The 25,046-nt window shown below is 42.4% G+C and overlaps 1 protein-coding gene across 1 annotated transcript in view; it reads right to left on the bottom strand.

Annotated features, from left to right (window-relative positions):
- The window catches only part of B4GALT6 (beta-1,4-galactosyltransferase 6), a 67,785-nt gene extending 53,006 nt beyond the window's left edge, over positions 1-14,779 (bottom strand). The window contains exons 1-2 of the mRNA XM_084964417.1: positions 14,717-14,779; positions 13,608-13,807 (exon numbers count right to left, since the gene is read on the bottom strand). Coding sequence (XP_084820543.1) covers positions 13,608-13,722 — 115 coding nt within the window. The 5' untranslated portion in view covers positions 13,723-13,807; positions 14,717-14,779. The remainder of the gene's footprint in view (positions 1-13,607; positions 13,808-14,716) is intronic.
- Between the last annotated feature and the right edge of the window lie 10,267 nt (positions 14,780-25,046).

A 25,046-nucleotide genomic window follows, 5' to 3' on the forward strand; every position in this document is an offset into this window, starting at 1 on the left:
TAGGCATTCTCACACGCAGTTATAAACACGGCACTGGGGCCAAGAGAGACGGACTACAGACAAAAGTAAAAGTGGGAGGCATGGTGGTGAATTACCATAGGAAAAATTATTGAGAAAGGAGCTAAGAAGGTGAAGTTCAGACCACAAACAATAGGAGGCACAAAGATAAAAGACCCCGAGATGAATTAATCTCAGCTTGAGTGTGGAGAAGAAGCCACTGGACAGAAGAAGAGAAACAGTCAACTGTGTCAAATGTCACCACAGCGGCTAAGACGACTAAAAAACAACAGCTTAAAAAATAAAAAGCTAATATCTAGTGCAAACTCTACTGGGCACCCTCAGTGCACTTTACATAAACAGATCTCTTTAACTCTTCTAAGCAACCTTATCAGGTAGGTACTAATATGCCCATGCTACAGATTAAGAAATTGAAGCATGGAGTTAAGCAACTTGTCAAGATAACACAGTTATGGGCAAGTACAGCAATCCAGCTCTTTTGTTTATTTGGTTTGTTTTACTGAGGCAAATAAAGTGTTTATTATGAGAGAAGATACGTGCAGAGAAAGCACGGGCAGGCTCAGGTGAGGGTCAGAGGGAGAAAGGGAGACAGAAAGAGAGAAGGCTCTTTTTAAAAATGCTGTTAGGAGATCACGGCCAGCCTTCCAGAGAGCAGTTCTGCCAAAAGAATGGACACCAAAGGAAACTAGTAAAGAGTTAAATGAACAAAGTGAACGCAATCTAGTTTCAGAACAGGTAAGGGAGAGCGAGGTCAAGGGAACTTTTCTTGGAACAAGAGGGCTCCAGCATGACTGCAGCCCGAGAGGAGGGAAGGAAGAGGAAATTTACAAGGAAGGCAGTGAGAGAAGAAAGAGTTAGGAAGGTGAACATTATCAGTGACGGGACAGTGCTAGCAAAGGCACTGGGCGGGGTATATGCAAGGATAAGCCATCCAACCTGAGCAGAGTTGGCAGTGATGGAAAATTAGTTGGGAAGGTCCAAACGGGTGGATGGCGTGAGAAAAAACAAAGGAGAGGAGAGGACTAGAAGTCATTGTGAAGATGAGAAGTGACATCAATAAAGGTGAGAAAGTGCCAGGAATGGAAGGTTAGGAAGACTGTGGGTCTGGAGAGAGAACAGGCCACAGCTACGAGGACACCCAGGCGGGCCAAGCAGGCAAATTTGGAAGACAAGGACCAGGCTTCCTGATGGCCACCACAGGACGTCAGTGGGGGACGGAGTGGAGCAGGAACGTTCTCAGTTGAGGAGTAACTGCCAAAATCATCCCAGGATGTGGCATGTGAAGGGCATAGGCTTCTAAAGAGAACGGAAATGAGTGAACACTTACTGAGCACCTATATCTGTCAGACACTGAGCTAAATGCCACATATAAATATATGAAAATGTACATACAATTATATTTTATTTCCTTTTTTTTTTTTTTTTGTCTTTTTGCCATTTCTTGGGCCACTCCCACGGCATATGGAGGTTCCCAGGCTAGGGGTCGAATCAGAGCTGTAGCTGCCAGCCACAGCCACAGGAATGCCAGATCCAAGCCACGTCTGCAACCTACACCACAGCTCACGGCAACGCCGGATCGTTAACCCACTGAGCAAGGGCAGGGACCGAACCCACAACCTCATGGTTCCTAGTCGGATTCGTTAACCACTGCGCCACGACGGGACCTCCTTCATTTAATTCTTATGGAGCAGGTTGAATGGAAGCCCCCAAGGAAGTGTGCCCATTCGAATTCCCAGAACCTGTGACTGTCATCTTATTTGGAAAATGAGTCTTTACAGATGTGATTAAGTTAAGAATCTCGAAATGAGGAGATCATCCTGGATTATCTGGGTTGGGCCTAAATCCAATGACAAGTGCACACACACAGGAAAGGCAGAGGGAGATTTTACACTTACACACACACACACACACACACACACGAGGAAACAATGTGAGGATGGAGGCAGAAATTGGAGTGACAATAATTCAAAACCCAGATATGGCTCAAAGAAATCTGCAAAACAAATAATTACTAGCCTAGAATATCCTCCTCCCCATCTTTCCAGTAAGTCATGGGCTGACTAATAAATAGAATGAAATAATTCTGAGCTCAGCATCCCATTTCATCAATAATGAATCCAGTGATCACATACAATACAGATCTACTTCAGATCTTAGCCAGTAGCTCAAGTTTGGCTGATGTAGCCAATGAAAATTAAAAAGAAATTCCAACAGGTACTTTTACCACTTCTGCTCTGAAGTTTTAAGAGTTTTATTTGAGGATATTATTTGTGCTTAAATAGTGATCAGGGTTAAATATTTTTAAATACAATCTGACTTTTCCAACAATCTTATTAAAGATGTTCAGGGTGGGGTCATGTGTTTACTCAATAAATATTTGTGGAATAACTACCAGATGCCAAGCAGTACCGGAAACTCAAGAGCCATGAGGGTGCCTCTGCAAAATCCAAAATCCTGAAAAAGCATAAACTGCCTAAAATTATTAGAAGTACTTTCACAGCAACCAGATCATCAGTTCAGCCTAGCTGAAACTGAGCTGATAACTGAAAAACTAGACTCTCAACACATGCTCTAACATAACGACAGCTTTCAACACTGTCATTTGTTAATTCACTTAAAATAAACATACAGCTTCTTTCAAGTGTGAACATAGCCTGAAGAGTTAAAAGTTATAAACCACATTGGTGAAAAGTAGAATCAGGAGGAAATGAGGGAACCAGGGAAGGAAAAATGCAGGCAATTAGAGTTTTAATCTAATCAGTAAGGGAACTCACTTAATGGGAGTAGAGACTAAAAGATCAAACTGCAAACACACATGCTCAGGAAACATTGTAAATTTGTTGAAAATGGATGATTTCAGAATACATTTAAAGTGAATAGAAAATGAACTTCTACCACTGGAAGAACACTCTCATAATGGGATCAAAATAAAAGGGAGACCTATGTGAACTATATGTTCTACAATCATCCCCAATTTCCTTGTGTTTTTACAGTTAAAATACCTTTCACTATTTCAACTTCTTTATTCAAGAAAGGAAAATGACTCTAAAACAAGCAGGAGAGAAGGACACAGAGCATGGAAAATGAATTTCAAAGCTTTCCAAAGCCAGAGCATGTTTTTCAAGTCAATAAACAGGGCATCTTATAATTGGTCTCTTGATTCAAACTGAAATAAAGTCCAATTTTTCTCTTCCTCCCAGTCAAACTGGAAATTGTACTGTAGTTAGAAGTCATAATATGTGAGCAATTACTTTAACTATCCAGAAGGCAATATATGTAAAACATGATTTCAGTAAAGAATTATTAACACTAGCAAACCTCAAATATTTAAAAATAAGACAAGAGATATTTCAAACTATGTTACACTAACAAACTTCACAGAGCTGCTTAATTGTGAAAATACTATACAAAGACTTCAGTAAGTCTTTTGTTTTTCAATTACTTCCACTGGCTCACATGTAAGGCCATACACTTTAATAACTTTTATCGATCTTGCTAAGTGAATTACAATATACCTTTCTTATCATTAAAAACACTGGCATTCCGATTGTGACTCAGTGGTAAGGAAGCCGACTAGCATCCTATCCATGAGGATGCGGGTTTGATTCCTGGCCCCACTCAGTGGGTTAAGGATCTGGTTGCCGTGTGCTGCAGGGTAAGGTATAGATTGCAGACACTCATGTCCCTGAGTTGCTGTGGCTGTGGCGTAGGCCAGCAGCTGCAGCTATGATTCCACCCCTTGCCTGGGAACTTCCATATGCCAGGGGTACAGGCCCTAAAAAGACAAACAAACAAACCCTAAATAACATATTTAGGATCAATCCATAATTCAATCACATAGGCAATGCTGACTCATAAGGAAACACTGGATCCTGGTTGTCTTAATCTATCTGTCCATTCCATCCATTACTGGAAGAAAATATTCTTCACCACAACAGGTAACTCTATCTCCAGTAAAACATGATGCTATAAACAAATTAATCTGGTTTTTAACTGATAAGATTAGTTCCATGAAAGATCAAATGATATGAGATAAGCAATTTAAAAAGTAAATCTATCCACACTTAATTTTTTCCCCACCATTTGGGGTGTTTGTCAGAAATAAAATTCCCAGGGCCCAGAATTACCTGACATATGTTTTTATTTTTATTTTTTATTTATTTATTTATTTATTTTGTCCTTTTGCTGTTTCTTGGGCCGCTCCCGTGGCATATGGAGGTTCCCAGGCTAGGGGTTGAATCAGAGCTGTGGCCACCAGCCTACGCCAGAGCCACAGCAACGCAGGATCCGAGCCGCGTCTGCAACCTACACCACAGCTCACGGCAACACCAGATCCTTAACCCACTGAGCAAGGCCAAGGACCGAACCCGCAACCTCATGGTTCCTAGTTGGATTCGTTAACCACTGCACCACGATGGGAACTCCCTGACATATGTTTTTAAAATGAGGATCACAACCAGAATCTCTGGTGATAAGACCTGGGTTGCCTTAAGTAAGGCACCTTCATGTTTGAAAACTACTTCTTGTAGTAATTCTCTAAACATCATTAACATTTGTAACAAGCAAAAAAGTAGAACCTTCCTTTCATAATTAAACTTATATCAAATACATCCTCTTGTACACAGCTTTCTAATTTAGGTACAAGTCATTCAGGCATAGAAGAATCTGTTTCATCCTCAATGAACATATGACACAAAGATTGGACAAAGCCAAAGACCACCACCAACTCAAATAATTAATCATGACAACAAAGATGCAAGCAAGAAGTCATATTTATTATACCTCTGGAAGAATAAAAGTTAACTACAAACCGAAGATTTAAAATCACTAAATTATGTCCTCCTAAACATTTTGCTAGGCCACAAAGCCAAAAATGAGACTGATAAGCATCCTTTAAGCAATCGTCCCTATTTTTGTTGAAGAGGGGTTTTGCTATGGCTTAAACTAATCTCTGTCAAGGTCTACTATGACCAAAACCAAGTATGCCCATGAAACATAATAAATCAAGTTGGCCTGACACAGAATATACACGCTAGAGAAAAATAACCTTGGGATGTTCCCTGAAATTCTGCAGTGGGCTAAGACATAAGTAAAAATACTGTAATTGAAGTAAACTTTTAATTTTCCAGTGGCATGTTAATAGCATTGTAGGTATCCTCAAAAAACCTACTTTCAACCTTCAATTGACTAAGCCTTGAACTCAAACCACAATATTACTCGTGTATTATTCTCTCTGTTATTATCCTGACAAAAGGCGAAATGGAAACAAACAAAAGATTTTTTAAATATTCAATCACTGGGAATTAAAAAAGAGAAAAAAAAAAAGATTCAGAGGGAAAAGGAAAAAAAAAAAAAAGAGAGAGAGAGACCAGAAGGGTGACAGAGCTGGGGGCAAGCTGCTCTGATTAAACTGGTAAACTGTAGTCCCAGGCAGTGGTGACAACAGCCAGCTCGGACCAAGGCGGCCAGAAAACCTGACCCAAAGGAAGAAACTGTAAACACACAAACCTGAGGTGATTGGGGGGGGGGGGAACCTTCTCTATTTGCCAGAAACTCCCAAATGGAACATAGGAAAACCAAGCTCTAAAAAATCTCTCTTGGAATCACCTCCTCACCACAGCCTCCCCACCCACCTCCACATTTTCACTAAGGATAAGACAATGAAAGGCAGGCTTGAAAGGGAAATGGAGTCCCCAAGGCAGGAGCAGGGGAAGGGGCACAGGCAGAGAGACAGCCTGTGCCTGGGCTGGGCGGTCACAGAGGCTGCAGAGATGAACAGGGCACAGAGTAACCAAGTTCACGGGGCTATGAGAAGCCTGCCCAGTTCCCCGTGCAAAGCAGCTTCTCCAGCCATTACAGGTGATCATCTCCTCTTAGCTTGCAGACAGGGAATGAAAGGAGTGCTCATTTCATTGCTACAGCTCAGTTAGAACCATCTGGTTTGGCTTCTTTAACAATGAGCAGAAAATCCGCCTGGTAATGACCCTCACTGCTCTCGGAGGCTGTCCTAAAGTTTCCTCTTTTCCCTGTGGGGGATTCCTTAAAGCTGAAGGAGAGAGAGAGTTCATATTTCCCCTTAATCTTCAAAGACTCTGGGCAACTCACAGTGCAAGAGTCAGATACCTCAAGGGGTATGTTTCAGCTCCTCCAAAAATTGTCTACTTCAGTACTTCCAACTATATGCTTAGAGAAGCAAGTACAATCTCTGAGAGCAGTTCCTTCTCTTTCTTTACAAGGCCATTCTTCTAGCCTGGAGACGACAAACCTCGGTTATGAGTTTCTCACTTTCAAGTATCCACAGACAAGGCTATTTTTACCTTTAATAAACATACAAAGGCAGTGATGATAAACACTGCTGCAGAGTAAGTATGTCACTATTTCATTCTGCCACGTTGTTTAACAGACCTCAAATTTACGCATAAAACAGGAACATGGAGAATGGTATTTAGCTTTGTCGGATTTCAATGCATCAATTATCCCTTCAAAAACACCTAATTTCCCACAAGGTCACAGGATTTTGATTCACTTATACTGAACCAATACAGCTGACTTAACAGACCGGCTTAAGAACAGCAACCTGACTGGGAGTTTGGGGTTAGTAGGTGCCAACCATTACATTCAGAATGGATAAGCAATGAGTCCTAGTGTACAGCCCAGGGAACTATATCCAACCTCTTGGGATAGAACATGATGAAAGATAATATGAGAAAAAGAATATGCATGAGTGAGGCCTCCAGCCAACAACCTGCAAAGAACAGAGGTCTTCAGACCAACAATCCTAAGGGACCAGATTCCTGCCCAAAGGCACATGGGTGAACCTGGAGGCAGATCCTCCCCCAGCGGAGCCTCCAACCACAGGCCTGACCAACACTCTATAGGAGACCTTGAATCAGAGGTATCCGGACCAAACGTGTCCAGATTCCTGGTCTCAGAAACCGAGATAACACACCTTTGTTGTTCTAAGCACCCCAAGGTAATTTGGAGGGCAATTTGTTACAAAGGAATGGATAACTAATACTCTAACTGATCCTGGCATTTTCTCCACTAGTCCTCATCCCCAGCCAGCCCCTCCATATCCCCTTGAGGTATCTAACATCCACCATCAGGGTGGCACTGATAAGCGGGCTGGGGAGAGGAGCTGCCACACCAAAAGAAGAGATTTAATCAGAAAGTCAACAATTCTTCATTAAGTCTCTAGCACGTGCCAAGGCAGAAACCAAATCTCCTAACCTAGCTTAGAAAACAGTTCATACTATATCGAGTTGTTCACATAAGCAGAGCCCCTCACTCTAAACAATTCACTCGCCTGATGAGATGTGAAGGGCCTTAACCTCCCCCTCCATATGCATCTAACTTTTGCTATCATGAACATCTTTATCTCCTCCTCTCCCATCTCCACAATTACTCTACCTGTACACTCGATCCCACCCCCTCTACCTGGTCTCCCTGATTCTAGGATCACTGCCTTTAAACCATTCACACCAGTACAGCCTAAATATTTCTCAAATGCAAACCTGACATGACACTCTCCTACTTAAAATTCAAGCTCAATGGTTTGACATTGTCCTCAGGCTAAGTCCAAGTTCTCAAACCCAGCGTACAAGGTTCTCTATGACTAGACCTGTATGTATCTCTCTGGCTTCAGCCCACATTCCCTCTGATTTCTACACTTGAACTTTCCATTTCTCTCTCACCTTGTAGCCTTCAAATATTCCATTCCTACCAAAGTATTTTTCCCTAGGCCCCCCCCTTCCATTACCTAACTTAAGTTTCTGGCCTCAGCTTCATCTCCCTTTTCTCCCTGATGCCTAAACTAGTTTAGTGATCACCAAGCTCCCAACTGGTGCCTCCACAGCAAACTGCATTCCACACTCTCTTCTGGAAGAGTTACTCTTATCTGCAAATTTCTCACGGGCTCTAAACTTGATGAAGCAGGGACCATGTGGATCCTGTTCAGGGCAGAACCACAGACAAATACGTATGAATAAGCAAATGAATTAAGTCTTCCCAGATCACATGTTGTGCTCTGTTTCCTTTCTCAAACCTTCATACTGTGTCCTCACTTTCTTAAGCATTCACATAAGCTCAGGTCTTTTTATCTCATATGGTTCCGTTGATTCTACTTTCCACTTAATGAACCACTTTCATCTGACCTTGGATTTACTATTCAACCCATGGCAACCTGGCTGGTGTCCTGTAACACCACAAAAACAGCTCTTATAGGGATGTCCCAGAGTGCCTACTTTCCAAATCTGTGAGTCTCCTTCTAGACGCTGCCCTCACCGAACGATACCCCAATGCAATGCTTGTTTTGCTGATCATCATTTTTATGTATTTATTTATTATTTATTTATTTTTGCAGGGCCTTTCTGCACTTTCATGATCTCTCTCCCCCTTCATTGTCCTGTTCCTATTTCTCCACTTGCCCTAAGCTGATGGGTTTCCCCCGAAATTCATCTTCTCTTGAGCCTCCACAAGCTCTCCTTGAGTGGCCATCTAAACCTTGCACAAGGTCCATCACACTGCCTTCCATTTGGAGCCAGGAGTGAAAAAAGTAACAGCCTCATGAGAAACCCTTCAAACTACACTCGGGCCTCCTTCATATTCCAAAGTAACCCCTCTTATTCCATGTTTAAGAGTAACTGAGTCACCTCTGCTTGCATGAGTTACTTTTATTGACTTAAGTGTGTTGGGGAAAAATAAGTATCATCCACCCTTACGCTGAAGACACCCAAATCTCTCGCCTGTTAGTCACTTCTCCTGGGCTCTAATAAGGGCAAGACAAGGACTGACAAGTTCTTCCTGGATAGCCTACAAGCATCTCAACTCAATTTCTCTAAAACCAAAATTGCCTCCTCAAGGCCTGTGCCTTTTTGCCCTACAACCTACAGCCTAGTGTAGAGTATGAGCATTGTCTTCAAGCTTCTCTCTTTGCTTCAATCCCACTATGCACACCCTTTCAATTCTGCCCTGATCCAACTATGACCTTGGTCAGATCATCTACTTCCTGAGCTACTGAAATAACTTTGATGCTGCCTGCCATTCCCAGGAAAAAAATATTAGCATGGGATACATGACCAATAACAGAGGCCCAGAGAAAAAAGAAATGTCCAACATCGTGGCCCCAAACCAAAGAACCCTTGAAAGGAGCCCTACAGACCAGAGAACATAGTGAAAACAAAAACCAAAAGGACCTTTGAGACACAAAGCAAACAGCTCAAAAAGAATGCAACTAGTCTTCACCCAGCCAGGAGGCCAAAGGGTTGTGATAAAAAAAAATCTACAGAGATGGAGTTCCCGTCCTGGAGTTAATGAATCCGACTAGGAACCATGAGGTTGTGGGTTCAATCCCCGGCCTTGCTCAGTGGGTTAAGGATCCAGGGTTGCTGTGAGCTATGGTGTAGGTCACAGACGTAGCTCAGATCCTGCGTTGCTGTGGCTATGGCGTAGGCCAGTGGCTACAGCTCCGATTAGACCCCTAGCCTGGGAACCTCCATATGCCGCAGAAGCGGCCCTAGAAAAGGCAAAAAGACGAAAAAAAAAAAAAAAAAAAAAAAAAAGCTACAGAGCAACTCACAAACTACTTTCTAAGCCATCTAATTAAAACCCAGGCTGAATGTCAGGGTGGCTTTAAGCAGGGGCCTAACTCAGCCACCCTCTCCCACAACACATACACGTGCACATGCACCCCACGCCCTGACCACTCATCACCAATTCCACCCCTCGCAGTAGAGCACCAATGCCCTCAAGACCCAAAACGCAAAGCACATGGCCAGGCAATTCCTCAAAGGGTCCAAAAGAATTCACACCAAAGTGGCCCAACCAGATTCCAGATCTACGCAAAGAATAAAACGGCTGGTCAGCAAGTCTAGCAAAGGTCAGGGCTGTGCCAGTGAGTCAAAAGGACAGCAAAAGCCCCCACTCCCGAGGGAGTTGTGCAATATCCCCCCACAGTACTGCCCCACCAACGAAAGGCACACGGACTTCTTTCTTAATCATAGACAGCTTTCAGAAAGCTGTGTGAACCAAGTCGTTTCTCTGGGGCAGGAAGTCTAGGGACCTCAAAAGTCAGAACACTAGGCTGGACAGGGGGACCCCAGACCCTCCCAATCTGGCCCATCTACCACCCCCATTCCCCAAGGGGTAGCCAGATGGAAATACTCCCATTTTCTGGAAACTAGCTTTGCTCACGCCAATCCCTCTGACCAGAACCCCTTTGCTCAGTCCAGATAAATCCTACCCACCACTTCCTCTGCAAATCCTTCACCAGCCCACACTCCCCACCGCCTGCTTTCCGAGGACTTTTGACAGCCCTTCCCTGGCACTCATCCCACGGCATGAGGGCAGGAACTCTGTCTTAGTCATCAATCTCCCTCAAACAACATCAGCCCACTGGAGGGGCTCTCCTCGTGTTTGCTGAATGACTCTCTAAGTCAGTTCAACTACTCCTTTGATATCATAGCGGGAAACTGCCTGTGCTGTGCTAGATTGGAAACAGTTTCACGGTAAATGGAATTCCTTTCTCAATTCAACCAAGGTATGACCTTGGGAGAAAACTGCACTCGTCTTTTGGCAATCATGCACGAAGGCAGAAAGAGAAGGAGAAAAACACATGGCGGGCGCCAGCCCCCACTGGGTGGGCTGGCACACTCTGTCCATGGATTTCCAGTGTAGGGGGTGCTCAGCAGACCAACTGGCCTCCAAACTAAAGTTCATGATATAAGGACAATCCCCTATGTTTCTTGTGTGAATTACAAATTTCAAGGAAAATGCTTCCAATTCTTCTTACAATAATGACCTTTTGAGTTGGAGGGAATCATTGCAGATTAAGACCCAAATAATCCAAAAGTTGTTGTGCTACGTGAAAAAACACTGGACAGTAAATATATTACGCTGTCCATGGTTGGGTGGTACTACCTTCTCAGAAGGAAGAGAGGGAGGAAGGAGACTAAGGAGAATAACTAAAATGACAGACGAACTAACTGTCTGCGGAAGGCACGTGGCAGAAATAGGTCTCTGCACAGAAGGAAGAAAAATACAATGGATATCTACTAGAACAGGCTGATGTGGATAGGATTAATGTGGATTTTTTTAACAAAAGAGATTTGAAATATTTAAGATTAATTTTAAAATGCTCAATTAAACATATATTTTAGTCATGAGAAAATTCTGCCCCAAGATGTAATTCAGACTAAAATATGAATTATTTCAAAAAGGTTCTATGTACATCTAATGTAAACTAGTTACAAGAACCCAATTAGTTTGGGGGTATGTCTCACGAACAGGAAACTTGTGTTGCGATGAAATGAGAAGTATGCACAAAGCATTTCTGCAGCATACCAAAGTACCATGGTTGTCTTGAAAATCAAATTGGGCAACAGATCATTGCATTATGAGCCGAACTAGCCACATTTTTCATGGAATGTCATTTTTACATTAAAGTAAAACTGACAACCTACGGCCATTGACTTCTGTATTTGACCTACCTTTTCCCCAAAATGAGCCTGACACTTCAAGGAAAACTGACATGATGTGTTACCATTGACAAAATTCAAGCTTTCAAGCAAAAATTTGAATTTTGGAAAACTGCTTCTCAATAATTAAAAGATAGATAAGCAGGGTTATTTTTTTTGCTGCTAAATCATAGTTAATGGAGAAATAGATTCAGTTTAACAAATTGATAACACCATAAGCTTTGGTTTTCATTCTTTTTACTGACTTTAATTTTTTAAGTTACAAATTAGAAGACCCACAAAAGCAGAGTAGTTTAAACCATTTCAACCTAATTGCTTATAAGACAATCGCTAAAAATTTTATGACTTGTCAGTGATTGACAAGTGACATATACCAAGTCACAAATAAGAAAAACATATTTTGTATCAATTAAATTTTAAGAATCTATAGATAATATATGAATGCAATAACCAAAAAAATTGGGTGATTATTAAGTGAAAGCTGGAATTCTAATTTCCTTTGGTTAGCTTTTTAAACCTAACTTTAACACGTTACTCAAAATATCAAGAAAGGAAGAAAATTACTAGGTGCCAAAAAAAATTTCCTCCAAAAATGTCCCAAAGTTAAAATATCTAATAACATCCCCCAGAGATGTCCGACATTTAAAGAGCTATGTGTAAAAGTAAAAACTGCCTGTGCAATGAGGAGCTAACTGTTAAGACTTCGAAAATGGCAGAGGATTTTAAGAAAAGCCTGTTGAATATTTTGGCTAACTATTCTCAACTCCACTGAGCTGTAATTTCTTTGAGAGGCTTGAAGAGGTGTCTGATTTGGCCTTAAAAAAAAAGTTTTAAAAATGTATGTTATTCTTTTTTTTTTTTTTCAAACTTTAGCCTCAAACTTCTATTTTGGGATACATCAAGGTTTCAACAATTTATGTCTTCTTAAGCATCATTCTGAGCTTACTTACACCTTACCTGATGTCAAAAATTAATCAAGAAAAAGTCATACAGTAATTTTTAGGAAATACAACAGTCTTGACGAAGTTTGTTTGCTTCTTCCTTTCCCCCCTACAAATCATCATAATAATCTATTACCATGAGAAACAATGCCCCGATAATAATTTCATCACAAAATTCTGCAGGTGTTTTCACTTTGTGAGAGGTAATACATCTTTAGCTAATTCAGGGGAGAAATGGTGCTGGCTCAAAAGACTACTAGTGTCTAAAAAGAAATGACAAGGAGATGCATAATGTTACTAATTCAACATTAAATACATAATAACCAGGAAGAACTCAGAAGACTTCTGGAAATATAATGTGCTTTAATATCCATATGAAGTTCTGATCTTTCAGTCAGGAGAATGCCACAATGGTACCTCTTCTACCAAAGAGGGCTGAGAAACTAGAATATTTAATAAAGAGGCCAATTCAAGTAGATTATACAAAAGGGTATTTTGGACCAAAAACAAAACTGGTAAACAAGTTAACATTTTAACCTTGCAAAATTGTTATTTTAATCATTATGTTATCTCGGAATTCCTCTTAACAGGTAGCAGGGGCTACCTACCCTTGAAAAGCAGACCCAAATGGACTAAATAACCGAGCATTGTTTTTACTAGACAACTCATCGCCTAAAAATTCCTGAAGTGTGGCACAAATGTTCATTGACCCCATTTTTAAAAAGTGACCTGGGACACCAGAATAGTACGTTCTTGATCTCAAGCACATTCCCTACTGTTGGTTTCTCCATTGTATTTTTACCACCAGTTATTACAGCAAAGAGTGTTTGAAGAAAACTGCCATTAAGCACTAAGTTTAAACTCAAAGATTTAATATTAGATGGATTAAAGCTGTCAGGAATTCTCAAGAAAGAAACCAGAACATCCCAGGCCATCACACCTCCTTTTGCTCTGACCATTTAATGAATTCTTTAAGTTATTTAAACGTGCAATTAACCAAACTCACATACCAAAACCATGCCCTGCAGCAGTTTATGTGACACGTCTGAAATCACATTTCAAATAAAATGCTTTCTGCCGGACCCCCGCTTATACAGCTTCCAAATCCCATAAGTAAGGTGCAGCGTTTCCTTCACTGTGACCGTGGGAAGTGAGGGTGTGTCTCGGTGCTTACCGATACCCGGAGCCACATAGATGAAGTAGAGGCAAGACGAGGAGAGGGAGAAGAAGAAGATGAAGGCGAGGAGGGAGCGATTGGAGACCCGCATCATCCGCCTGAGCACAGACATCTTCCTCTTCCCGGCCAGCAGCTCAGGCTGCACTCTTAGGCCGGACTTGGGGGCACCGTCCAGGCCCTAAACTTCCATGAATGTGCTAAAAAAAAAAACAAACCCCGAGACTGCAGCGGGGTCCGTGCCCGGAGGCTCTGGGGACAGAGGGCCCGAGCGGGGAGAAGAGAGGAGGGAGCGAGTGGAATGAATGGGAGGCTGGGGAGTCGGGGGAGGGGAAGAGCCGGAGGACGCCGAGGGAGGGGGCAGGGGAGAGGGGACGCGGGGCGGGGGGCCCGGGGACCTAAGGACCCGAGGAGGCCGTGGAAGGGCTAGGACGCGCTTTCGATCGGCCTGGCAGCGGCGGGAGGAGGGACTGCAGGTGGGGAGAGGCGCGGGCTGCGCACCGCGGCGCCCCTGCGGAGAGGGCCCGCCGACTGCAGCACGCTGGGCTCCCCCGCGGCTCCAGCTGCCTGCGCCCGCCAAGGTCCAAGTCGCGAAGCCCCGGCACTCAAGGTCCTGGCCGCCCGCACTCCGCAGGCCCGCACCGCCTCCTTCTCCCGGCCGAGGCGTCTCGTGCCTGTGCGGGGCTAGCGTGGACGCCGGGGCCGCAGCCTGCGCGCGCGATGCGCGGGGGCCCGAGGGGGCCCTGGGGGCCGAGGAGCTAGGCGCTCGCCGGCGCACAGCCTCCTCCTCATGCCGCGCGGGGCCCCGGCTTCCCGCGGCGGCCGCGGGAGCAGAGCGCAAGCGAGGGCGGCGTCTCGGCCAGCGGCGAGCGCGCTCCGGCTCCGGCTTCTGCCACCGCCAGCTGTCCGCACGGCCGCAAGGGCGGTAACCGCAACAGCATTACCGCCGCCGGCCCGGGGTGAGGCGCCCCTGCCGGCGCCGCCCCCGCACGGCCCCCGGACACCAGGCGAAGAGCCGCGGGGCGACTGGCGCTGCGGTCAGAGCCGAGGAGCCTGAAGATGAGCCCGGGAGCCGTCGGAGCCGCGTCTGGGACGCAGAAGGGGCGGACCTCCAAGGGCCGGGGAGCTTGTCCAGAGACCCCCGAGGGTTTGGCGCGCTCCCTCGGAACTGCAGGCGGCGCTGCGCCCGCCCGGAGGAAACCCCAAGGCCCCCGCCCACACCTCCCCTCCCCGCGCCCGAAACACCGCGCCTCCTGATTGGCCCGAGCGGCACCGCGCAGAACAACCTGCCCACCCCACCCCCTTCACGCTAGGACCCGCTCCCCGGCCGCCTTCTGCGTCACTGTCGCCCCCGCGCGCGGGTGCGCGCGCTGGCACCCCCGCGCTTGCCACGCTGCTGGGGGCTGAGAGACGAGACTTGAGCTTCGAATACGTTCCACCCTGGGGATGGATAACGAAAGATGCTGTGCCTGGAGGAAAAGGGAGTATCTCTGAGGAGGAGACTCCTGTGATGTGCTTTCCTCCCAAAGTGCATGCTCTGGGAACCAGGTGTTCTTCGTAATGAAACCTCCCATCCTGCACTTCCTCTAGAAACGTACAATAAGGATGGGATACGGATCTGTGTATATCCCTTATGCTAGAACTTGCCTTCCCATCTGAAGGTGAACACTGAGTAGTCCTACTTTAGCTGTACGGGTTCAGGAGGGGCGGAAAAGACTTGGGCGCAGATAGGCCCTTGAGCGCTGCAGCACCAACCAGCTTCAATAGGCAAATTGTTTTAATGCACCTCCTAGGTCGTGGTCTACCCTTTGTTCAAAAGCTGCCTTTTCCTACTAGTTAGTCCTTAGCTATATACATTTTTCCCAAATGTGTTTGCAGGTGTTTGTTTTGCAGCTAATCATGGAAGGAGTGGCTGCATGCCATTGTTTGCTCAGTATTTCCAGATGCAGTGTATCTGGTTCCTTCCTAGCAGGATACCCATGCCTTCCATCATCTCTGAGTAGTACTAAACTATGTGGAACCTGAAACACCTGAGTTAATTCCACCAAGGCCTTTGATTAACTGAAAGTCATGCCAAGCTACTACCCTCTGCAAGCCTCTCCTCAGCTTTCAAACGGTGGGTATGATAACAAGCTTGCAGGTTGTGGGATTAAATCAGATAACTATGAAATGCTAAACATGATGTCTGGCACCTAAGAGGTTCCCTTACATCTCATTAGACAATTGACTGGATGAAATCACAAGTTCAACTTCATTTCTTAATATTTCACTTTTTGGAGTACTTACAAGTTACTCAAGTTCTCTGGCTAATTTGATATGTAATGTAAAAGAAAATGACACAATTTTGCAGCATTTATAGATGCTTAAGGGGACTCTGAAATACAAAATGGAGCAACCTATTACATAAAAGATAAAACTCACTTGTTTAAAAAAAAAATCTATACAAGCGAAAGAAATCCATGAATGGTGACAGAGTTCCCCTCGTGGCGCAGTGGTTAACGAATCCGACTAGGAACCATGGGGTTGCGGGTTCGATCCCTGCCCTTGCTCGGTGGGTTAACGATCCGACGTTGCCGTGAGCTGTGGTGTCGGCCGCAGAGCAGCTCGGATCCCGCGTTGCAGGCTGGCAGCTACAGCTCCGATTAGACCCCTAGCCTGGGAACCATGAATGGTGAGGAAGCAAAGTTACAGTATTTCCCTTTCTGACCGTGCTGACTTTAACCTCCATTTGCACTAGTTCAACTGGTTATTAACAGTGCTGATACCACTGTGCTAGTATAGCGATGGATAATTCTTCTCAGGAAAGACTGTCTTTTTTAAAGGAAAGTTTACTCTAAAACTAAGTGGGAAGAGGAGTTCCCTTGTAGCGCAGTGAGTTAAGGATCCAGGTTGTCACTGCAGTGGCTTGGGTCGCTGCTGTGGTGCATGTTTGATGCTGGCCATGGAACTTCCATATGCAGCAGCCTGGGTGTGGGGGGGAGGGGCTGGGAGGGAGGCATAAGTGGGAAGTATTAACATCTTAGGAATTGATGATTCATCTTATTTTAAGAAATCTGCAGTCTATGTATAGATGTGTCTGGCTGGTGTAGAAGATTGCCATTGGCATCATTCTCAAGTTCATCATGGTTCTTATTAAAACTGATCAGTTCTCCCCTGGAATTAAGCGAGTACCAGAAAACCAGTTTAGTCAGTCCATCCATTAGCACTGTTGATCACTAGACACATGGAGAGGCAGCCATGCCTTTAGAGCCAAGCAGCCTGCAGTTGAATCCTGGTCACTGGTGAAGTGACCTCAATGGTTACTTAAAATTCCTTGTGTCTCCACTTCCTCATCAGCCAAAGAAGATAATCATAGGACCTAGTAGGGTTGTTGTGAGGATTCAATTGAATGAGTTAATGCCTCTAAGACACTTAGGAGAGCCTGGTACCTAGTAAGCAGCATTTGAATATTTATTAAATTTTTTAAAAATCTTTCCTTTAGATCACTCTCTGCCAACAGTAGCAAGTGATGCTGGTCTCTTCCTGTTAATAACCAAATTTCCTCCTGAGTTGGCCATGAAGTCTCAGTCTCTAAAAGTCTGAAGGATGCCTCCGGGTCTCGGCTCATTTGTAAAGCAAAGATCGATGAAATGCTCAGAGCCAAACCCAGATTATCAACTGATACTTCCTTAGGAGCAGGTAAGGCCTCATAGCAGAGGAGTCACCTTGCAGAAGTCTATAGTAAGTTTAATTTTATAATATCAAAGAGACCTTAAATGTAGAATCATAAAATATAACTTATGGTGGCAAGACCCAGTAAATGTCATGTAACAGCTTTCTTCTATAGTTAGTATCACCAAGTATTCTTTTTATTATTTTCTGCCCACTGGAGACCCCATGCTCTTAAATATTTGGGTATCAAACTTAAGAAGTTACAACTAATGGTTTTCTATTTATATTCATCAGAATTGATTAATTACTAAGATTGTAATTACCACAAAAAAGAAAAATGTACTTGTTTAATCAGATGGATGATATTTTGCTTGGTCTGTGCTGAGGATAAACAATATGCATTAAGTGTTTTGGACTTGTTATAACCTTGGTAAAATAAGAATCAATATTTTTCCCCCTGGGAATTGGAGGGGGTGAAAAGAGAATGAAAGAGTGCATAGAATCTCATTTTTATGTTGAGACCTCTATATTACAATCACTGATTAAATATAGTAATTTTATATATTTAAGTGCATGGTCTTAGCATCTGAGATTCAGTTAAAGAAAATTGTTAGGTTGATACATGGTGCTTAGTTGAATTTTTTTTACCTGCATAGTTGGAATGTAGATTGTATAAGAGTTAGATATTGGCATGATTCATAAAATGGAATGTATATTCCAAAATATTGTTGTGGTACAGAAACCTCCCTTAAATAAAGCCCTTTTTCCCATTGATTTCCATTATAAATATAGTCAGAGTTCTGCTGAGAAAAAAATATTCATCCCTTTTAGTTAAATTATATTAAAGAAATCTTAAATATCTTACATTGGAGAACAAATACAATCACCTTAAAGCCATATTTTAGCAATATTTTATATATATGAAATAGTCCAGAACTTGATAATACTATATTATAGTTAAATTTAAAAAAAGAAAAACCACTGTATGGCAACAATCCCTAATTCAGCAGTTGACCCAAATTTCATACTCATCTTAAATTGCCTTAATCTTTTCATCCTGAATCCAAGATCATTCTTTCACATCATAAGAATGCCCTATAGCATTTTCAAGTATTCAAGCCACTTTCCTATCATTTTCAGAACATTCCTTTGGGGTTGACATGACAAGTATTATGTCATTTGGGGGCATAAGGAAACTACAGCTCAGTGAGGTACAGTATCTGGCCTCAGGTCACATGGTAAGAGGTAACAGAGCTGAGGAAAGAGCTAGGATGCTATCAGCCTCATTCAGCGCCCTTTCCACTAATCACACCAGCTCTCATTTTCACATGGATTCCTTTCCTTTGCCTATCAGGGCAAATGTTTCATTTAGTGTACATTTGAAATTTTTCTAGAAATAAATCTATGCAGTCCGTTTTTTCAAACTTCCTCTACCAATTCTGTCTCAGACATCTGTATCAGGAACTGTATAAATTTACTACATGGTACATAAAGTTCAAGCCCAACTGTTTAGTTCCTGCCTGTAAGTTAAGTCAAAATGAGAAAATGAATAGATTGTGTTTGCCTTAGCCATTCTTTTTCTAAGCTTAATGCTGGGTTTATTCAACAGATAAGCTAGTTTTGCCTCAAAGGGAATTTGAGCTGCCGGGCACTAGCCCCTGACTTGCCTCCTAGGCTGCCTGGAAAAAGAAGCCTGCCCAGTGGTGATAGAATGAGAATCTGGTCAGAAAACTATGAATTTGGGAGTTCCCGTTGTGGCTCAGTGGTTAATGAATCCGACTAGCGTTCATTAGGACACAGGTTCAATCCCTGACCTCACTCAGTGGGTTAAGCATCTGGCATTGCCATGAGCTATGGTGTAGGTCACAGATGCGGCTCGGATCTGGCATTGGTATGGCTGTGGCGTAGGCGGGTGGCTACAGTTCTGATTCAACCCCTAGCCTGGGAACTTCCATATGCCTCTAGTGTGGCCCTAAAAAGACCAAAATAAATAAATAAATAAAACTATGAGGATGGAGGGTAGAGGGACAGACAATAAAAAGCAAGGATAGGAGATTGAAAGAGTAGTTAGTCAAGTCACATACCAAGCAGTGCACTGTGCCTCACACGTCCTGTCATGCTAAAATCCACTCATAGTCCCAAGCTTGTTGTAAGTTACTATAACAAAACATGAAAAAATAAGAACTTAAGACACATCAGAGCTAACTAAAAGAAAGAAACCAAAATATTTTAGCCTAGAAGGTATGAATAATACCAATTTACTATGACCAATAAAGAATGCTCCAAAAACCCAAGAACCTGGCAACATGAGGCAAATTATTAACATAATGTATTAGGTCAAGGAAAAAAATAGTGTCATTTTTTTAAGGAGGTAAATGTATAAATATAGCACAGTTTATTTGGCTATCTTATTTGTTAAAGAACATGGCTTTTCAGTTTGACTCATTTGTGAATAAGAGTATGATAAACATATGTATATATTATGCATTCCCTGTTGGTTATATACCCAGTACTCAAAATTCTAGGCTTTATATGCATGATCTGATTGCAGAGATAATTGCAATTTTCCAAAATGATTATACCAATGACCCTCATCAGCAGCATTCAAGAGTTCAAGTTGCTCACATTCTCACCAACACTTAGTATAGTCAACCCACTTATTAATATTAGCATTTTAGGTAGAACATAGTGGTGTCTCATTTTGGTTTTAATTGGCACTTCCTGAGGACTAGTGGGACTGAGCAATTTTTCATAAATTAATTGGCATACAGTATCTTCTATAGAAGCTGGAAAAGCCTTTGATAAAATTAAACAATTTCTGACATGGAAACGCTTCATAAAATAGCAATAAAAGGATATGTTATTATTTTGTAAAGGGCTATCTCAAGCTGATTGTATCAGTATGATTAATGTAAAATCATTCAAATCATGAAAAAGATCTGGATTGGAAAGAATTAGCCAATGCACTTGAACAATAAAATTAAGAGGTAAAATTAGTGGAAAGTGATAAAAATTATTGTTATTTATAGGTTTATGATTACTATAAGGAACATTAACTGGAAAACACATTAGATTTAATAAGAGAGATTAATAAAGAGCCACTCAAAAAGTATATGCACACTTAGTTCAACATGGGAATATAGTCTCAGAAATTAGAGGTCTAACTGGACTTATTTATAAAGGATCCTATAGTTCCTACGGAGAAATACTTTAAGAGCTGTACTTAAGCAATTGCCCAATCCTCTCAGCTTTTAACAGTATTTAGGATGCCCTTAACAATGTCAAAAGACCTCTATCAATCTGATTTTCTTTATCCTCTGCTTCCTCAAGCATTTCCTTGAAAACATCACAAGTTACCAGAAAATTTGTATTCTAACCTAGTACCTGGTCCTTCACGCTTTTCTTTTGTAGTGGATAGAGTGCTATGGTCCCATAGCTTTGGAAGTTGATTCATGCCATATTCATGAACCAGAACTCAAAGTAAATCCTTGGAGAAGCTAGAGCAGATAAAACAACACACATTATAGGGCCATACATCTCCTGATGGCTGGAACATTGCTCACTGGCATGAGCAATATTTGGTAAGAGTGTAGTCCACTAGTAATGCATGGATCAAACACATCATGGCACTAAGAGCACAGAGAAACCCCCTATTAACAGGGTAATATGATAGGTTATTTAATATATAAATGCATTGGTACACATATAGCATTGCTGTCTTTTAAAATATCATAAAGGGGAGTTCCCATCGTGGCGCAGTGGTTAACGAATCCGACTAGGAACCATGAGGTTGCAGGTTCGGTCCCGGCCCTTGCTCAGTGGGTTAACGATCCGGTGTTGCCGTGAGCTGTGGTGTAGGTCGCAGACGCGGCTCGGATCCCACGTTGCTGTGACTCTGGTGTAGGCCGGCGACTACAGCTCCTATTGGACCCCTAGCCTGGGAACCTCCATATGCCGCGGGAGCGGCCCAAGAAATAGCAAAAAGACAAAAAAAAAAAAAAAAAAATCATAAAGACAGGAGTTCCAAACAGACTCAGACTTTGAAAAACTTATGGTCTCCAAAGGAGACAGTTTGGGGTTTGGGGGGATGCACTGGTGTTGTGGGTTGGAAATCCTATAAAATTGGATTGTGATGATCATTGTACAACTACAAATGTCATGAATTCATTGAATAATAAAAAAAGTAAAGCAAACATTGTGCTTTACAATAAAGATAAACATGATTTGAAAATTTAAAAAAAAAAGATAGCAAATGGGAGACATAAAGTACCTGATTAGATTACAAAATTGATAAAATTTGATCAAGTTACCCCACACAAACATTAATCTGTGATATTATACAGTAAATAACAACAAAAGATCTCAAGTACAACAGCAAATATATGTAAATAATACCTATGAATAAACCAAAAAGGAAATGCACAAAAGCAATATGAAGGAAAAACAACAATTAAAAAAAAAAGGAGACAAGGAGTTCCCTTTATCCCTTTGTGGCTCAGCAGGTTAAGAACTTAACTAGTATCCATGATGTTGTGGGTCTGATCCCTGGCCTTGCTCAGTAGGTTAAGGATCCAGCATTGTGGCAAGCTGCAGTGTAGGTCACAGATGTGGCTCAGATCTGGTATTGCTCTGGCTGTGGCGTAGGCCATCAGCTGCAGCTCCAATTCATCCCCTATCCTGGGAACTTCCTTATGCCACAGGTGCAGCCTTAAAAAGAAAAAGAAAAAAGTGGAGACAAGACTTCCAGTTTCCAGTTCTGCATGTAAGGAGCTTAGAAGTTGCTCCTCTGTCCTAACAACAAGTAAAACACTGAACAGACTGAAAAAAATCAAAAACTTTTCTTGGATCCTTAAGAGAGATGAGGACACAGGGCAGATTGCTGTCCCCAAGTTTGGAGAAACAGGCAAATACAGGAAGTCATGGATCCCCAGAAACTGATGAGCAGAAACCATCAAGGGAACCAGTGCTGGAATAGGAAAACATGAACCGTAACTGAAAAACTGTTGGGGGCGCAATATGAACGAGGCTGAGAGCTTAAAACTCCAGAGGACCCTGTCATGGAGGACCCCACACTTTTGTCAATTTTATCTCCAGGATCTCAAACATGTTCTCATAATAAATATCAGAGAAAAATCTCATGATTCCAGCAGTGCACACTATTCTCTTAAAACAAGGCCTCCCTCAAGAGAAACTAGTTAACCAGAGTCTAACTGGTTGGGGCATTATCAGAGCCTAACTGACTTGGGAAAGGTAAATATCCAACTCCAATCACATCTAGTCATCAGGTCTCACCTAAGGGGGAAAACTGAGAAACACCTGTGAAGTTCCCAGTCCAGAGACATAGACTCACTCAAAAACTAAGACCCAAAGTTCCTGTTATGGCTCAGTGGAAATGAATTTGACTAGTATCCATGAGGACACAGGTTCGATCCCTGGCCTTGCTTAGTGAGTTAAGGATCCAGCGTTGGCTGTGAGCTATGGTGTAGGTCAAAGACATGGCTTGGATCCCGAATTGGTGTGGCTATGGTGGCTGGTAGCTGCAGCTCTGCTTCAACCCCTAGCCTGGGAACCAACATATGCTGCAGGTGTGGCCCTAAAAAGACTAAAATTAAAACTAAAAAAAAAAAACTAAGACCTAATCATAGGACTATAGAACACTTCCCTTTCCCCCACCCTTTACCACAAAGTTACTATAGACCTATTTATTGCAGTTCCGTTTATGCAGTATATCATGTCCAACTATCAAGAAAAAATTACAAGGCATATTAAATGTTAAAAAAAAAGACAATTTGAAGAGACAGTGTAAGTATCAGAACAAGATATGGCAGGGATGTTGGAATTGTCAGGCAGAGAATTTAAAACAGCTATGATTAATATGCCAAGGGGTCTATTGAACAAAATAGACAACATACAAGAACAGATAGAGAAGTGGAAACCCTGAGAAAGAGGCAAAAGGAAATATTAGAAATAAAAAAAACACTGTGACAAAAATTAAGAATGCCTTTGATGGACTTATTAGTAGGATGTACACAGCTGAGGAAGACTCCCTAGGCTTGAAAATGTATCAATAGAAATGCCTAAAACTAAAAAGCAAAGAACATTAAGACTAAAAAAAACAGAACAGAGTATCCAAAGACTGTGGGATAGCATTCACATAATGAGAATACCAAGAGGAGAAGAAAAGGGGAAAGGAGAAAAAATATTTGGAACAATGAGAATTTCTCCCAAATTAATGTCAGACACCAAGCCACAGATGCAGGAAGCTCAGAGAACACTAAGTAGGATAAATGCCCCTCAAAATTAATTACACTTGGGCATATCATTTTCAAACAACAGAAAATCAAAGACAAAGAATTCTTAAAGGAGCCTGGGGGGGGGGGGGAAATACCATACCTATAGGGATAAAAGATAACAATCACATCTGATTTATGCTGAGAAAACTTGTAAGCAAGAAGACAGTGGAGTAAAATATTTAAAATACTGAAGGGGAAAAAAAAAAACTCACCAACTTAGAATTCTGTACCCTGTGAAATTATCTTTCCAAAGTGAAGGAAAAAATAACTAATTTCTCATACAAAAATTGAGGGAATTAGTTTCCAGCAGACCTGCCTTGCAAGTAATGTTAAAAGAAGTTCTTCGGAGAGAAGAAAAATAAAAGTTCAGAAATCCATACCTATATAAAGAAAGAAAGAGTAATGGCATTGCCATGAGCTGTGGTGTAGGTCACAGACACAGGTTGGATCCCATGTTGCTATGGCTGTGGTTTAGGCTGGCATCTACAGCTCTGATTTGACCCCTGGCCTGGGCACCTCTATATGCTGTAAGTGCAGCCCTAAAAAGCAAAAATAAATAAATAAAACAAAAAGATACATGCATCCCTATGTTCATTGCAGCACTATTCACAATAGCCAACACATGAAAACAGCCTAAATGTCCATTAACAGATGAATGGTTAAAGAAAATGTGGTACTCCCGTCGTGGCGCAGCGGAAACAAATCCAACTAGGAACTGTGAAGTTGCAGGTTCAATCCCTGGCCTCACTCAGCGGGTTAAGGATTCAGCATTGCCATGAACTGTGGTGTAGGCCCGCAGCTGTACCTCCAATTAGATCCTTAGCCTGGGAACCTCCATGTGCCGTGAGTGTGGCCCTAAAAAAAAGTGGTACATGTGTATGCAATGGAATACTACTCAGCCATTAAAAGGACAGAATAATGCCATTTGCAGCAATATGGATGCAACTAAAGAGTCCCATACTGAGTGAAGTAAGTCAGAAAGAGAAAGACAAATACCATATGATATCCCTTATATGCGGCATCTAAAGTATGGCACAAATGAACCTATCTACAAAGCAGAAACAGTCTATGGATGGAGAGAACAGATTTGGGGTTGCCAGGGAGAGGGGGGAGGAGGTGGGGTGGACTGGGGGTTTGGGGTTGGTAAATGCAAACTATTACATTTAGAATAGATAAGCAATGGGGTCCTACTGTACAGCACAGGGAACTATGTCCAATCTCTTGGGTAGAACAGGATGGAAGATAGTATGAGAAAAAGAATATATGTATGAGTAGGTCACTGTGCTATACAGCAGAAACTGACATAACACTGTAAATCAACTATACTCTAATAAAAAATTAAAAATGGATTCTCAATCATAAAAAAAAGAAAACATCTCAACACAAAAACCAGCACACAGCTATCTACAGCAGCTTTACTTGTAACTGCCAACACTTGGAAATAACCAAGATGTCCTTCAGTATGTGAATGGATAAATTAACTCTGGTCCATCCA

This window comes from Sus scrofa, chromosome 6 (assembly GCF_054392235.1).
Source record: "Sus scrofa isolate SSC_HxYL_T2T_F1_AM1 chromosome 6, Sscrofa_HxYL_maternal_Yorkshire_Landrace_v2.0, whole genome shotgun sequence".
Classification (NCBI taxonomy): Eukaryota; Metazoa; Chordata; class Mammalia; order Artiodactyla; family Suidae; genus Sus; species Sus scrofa.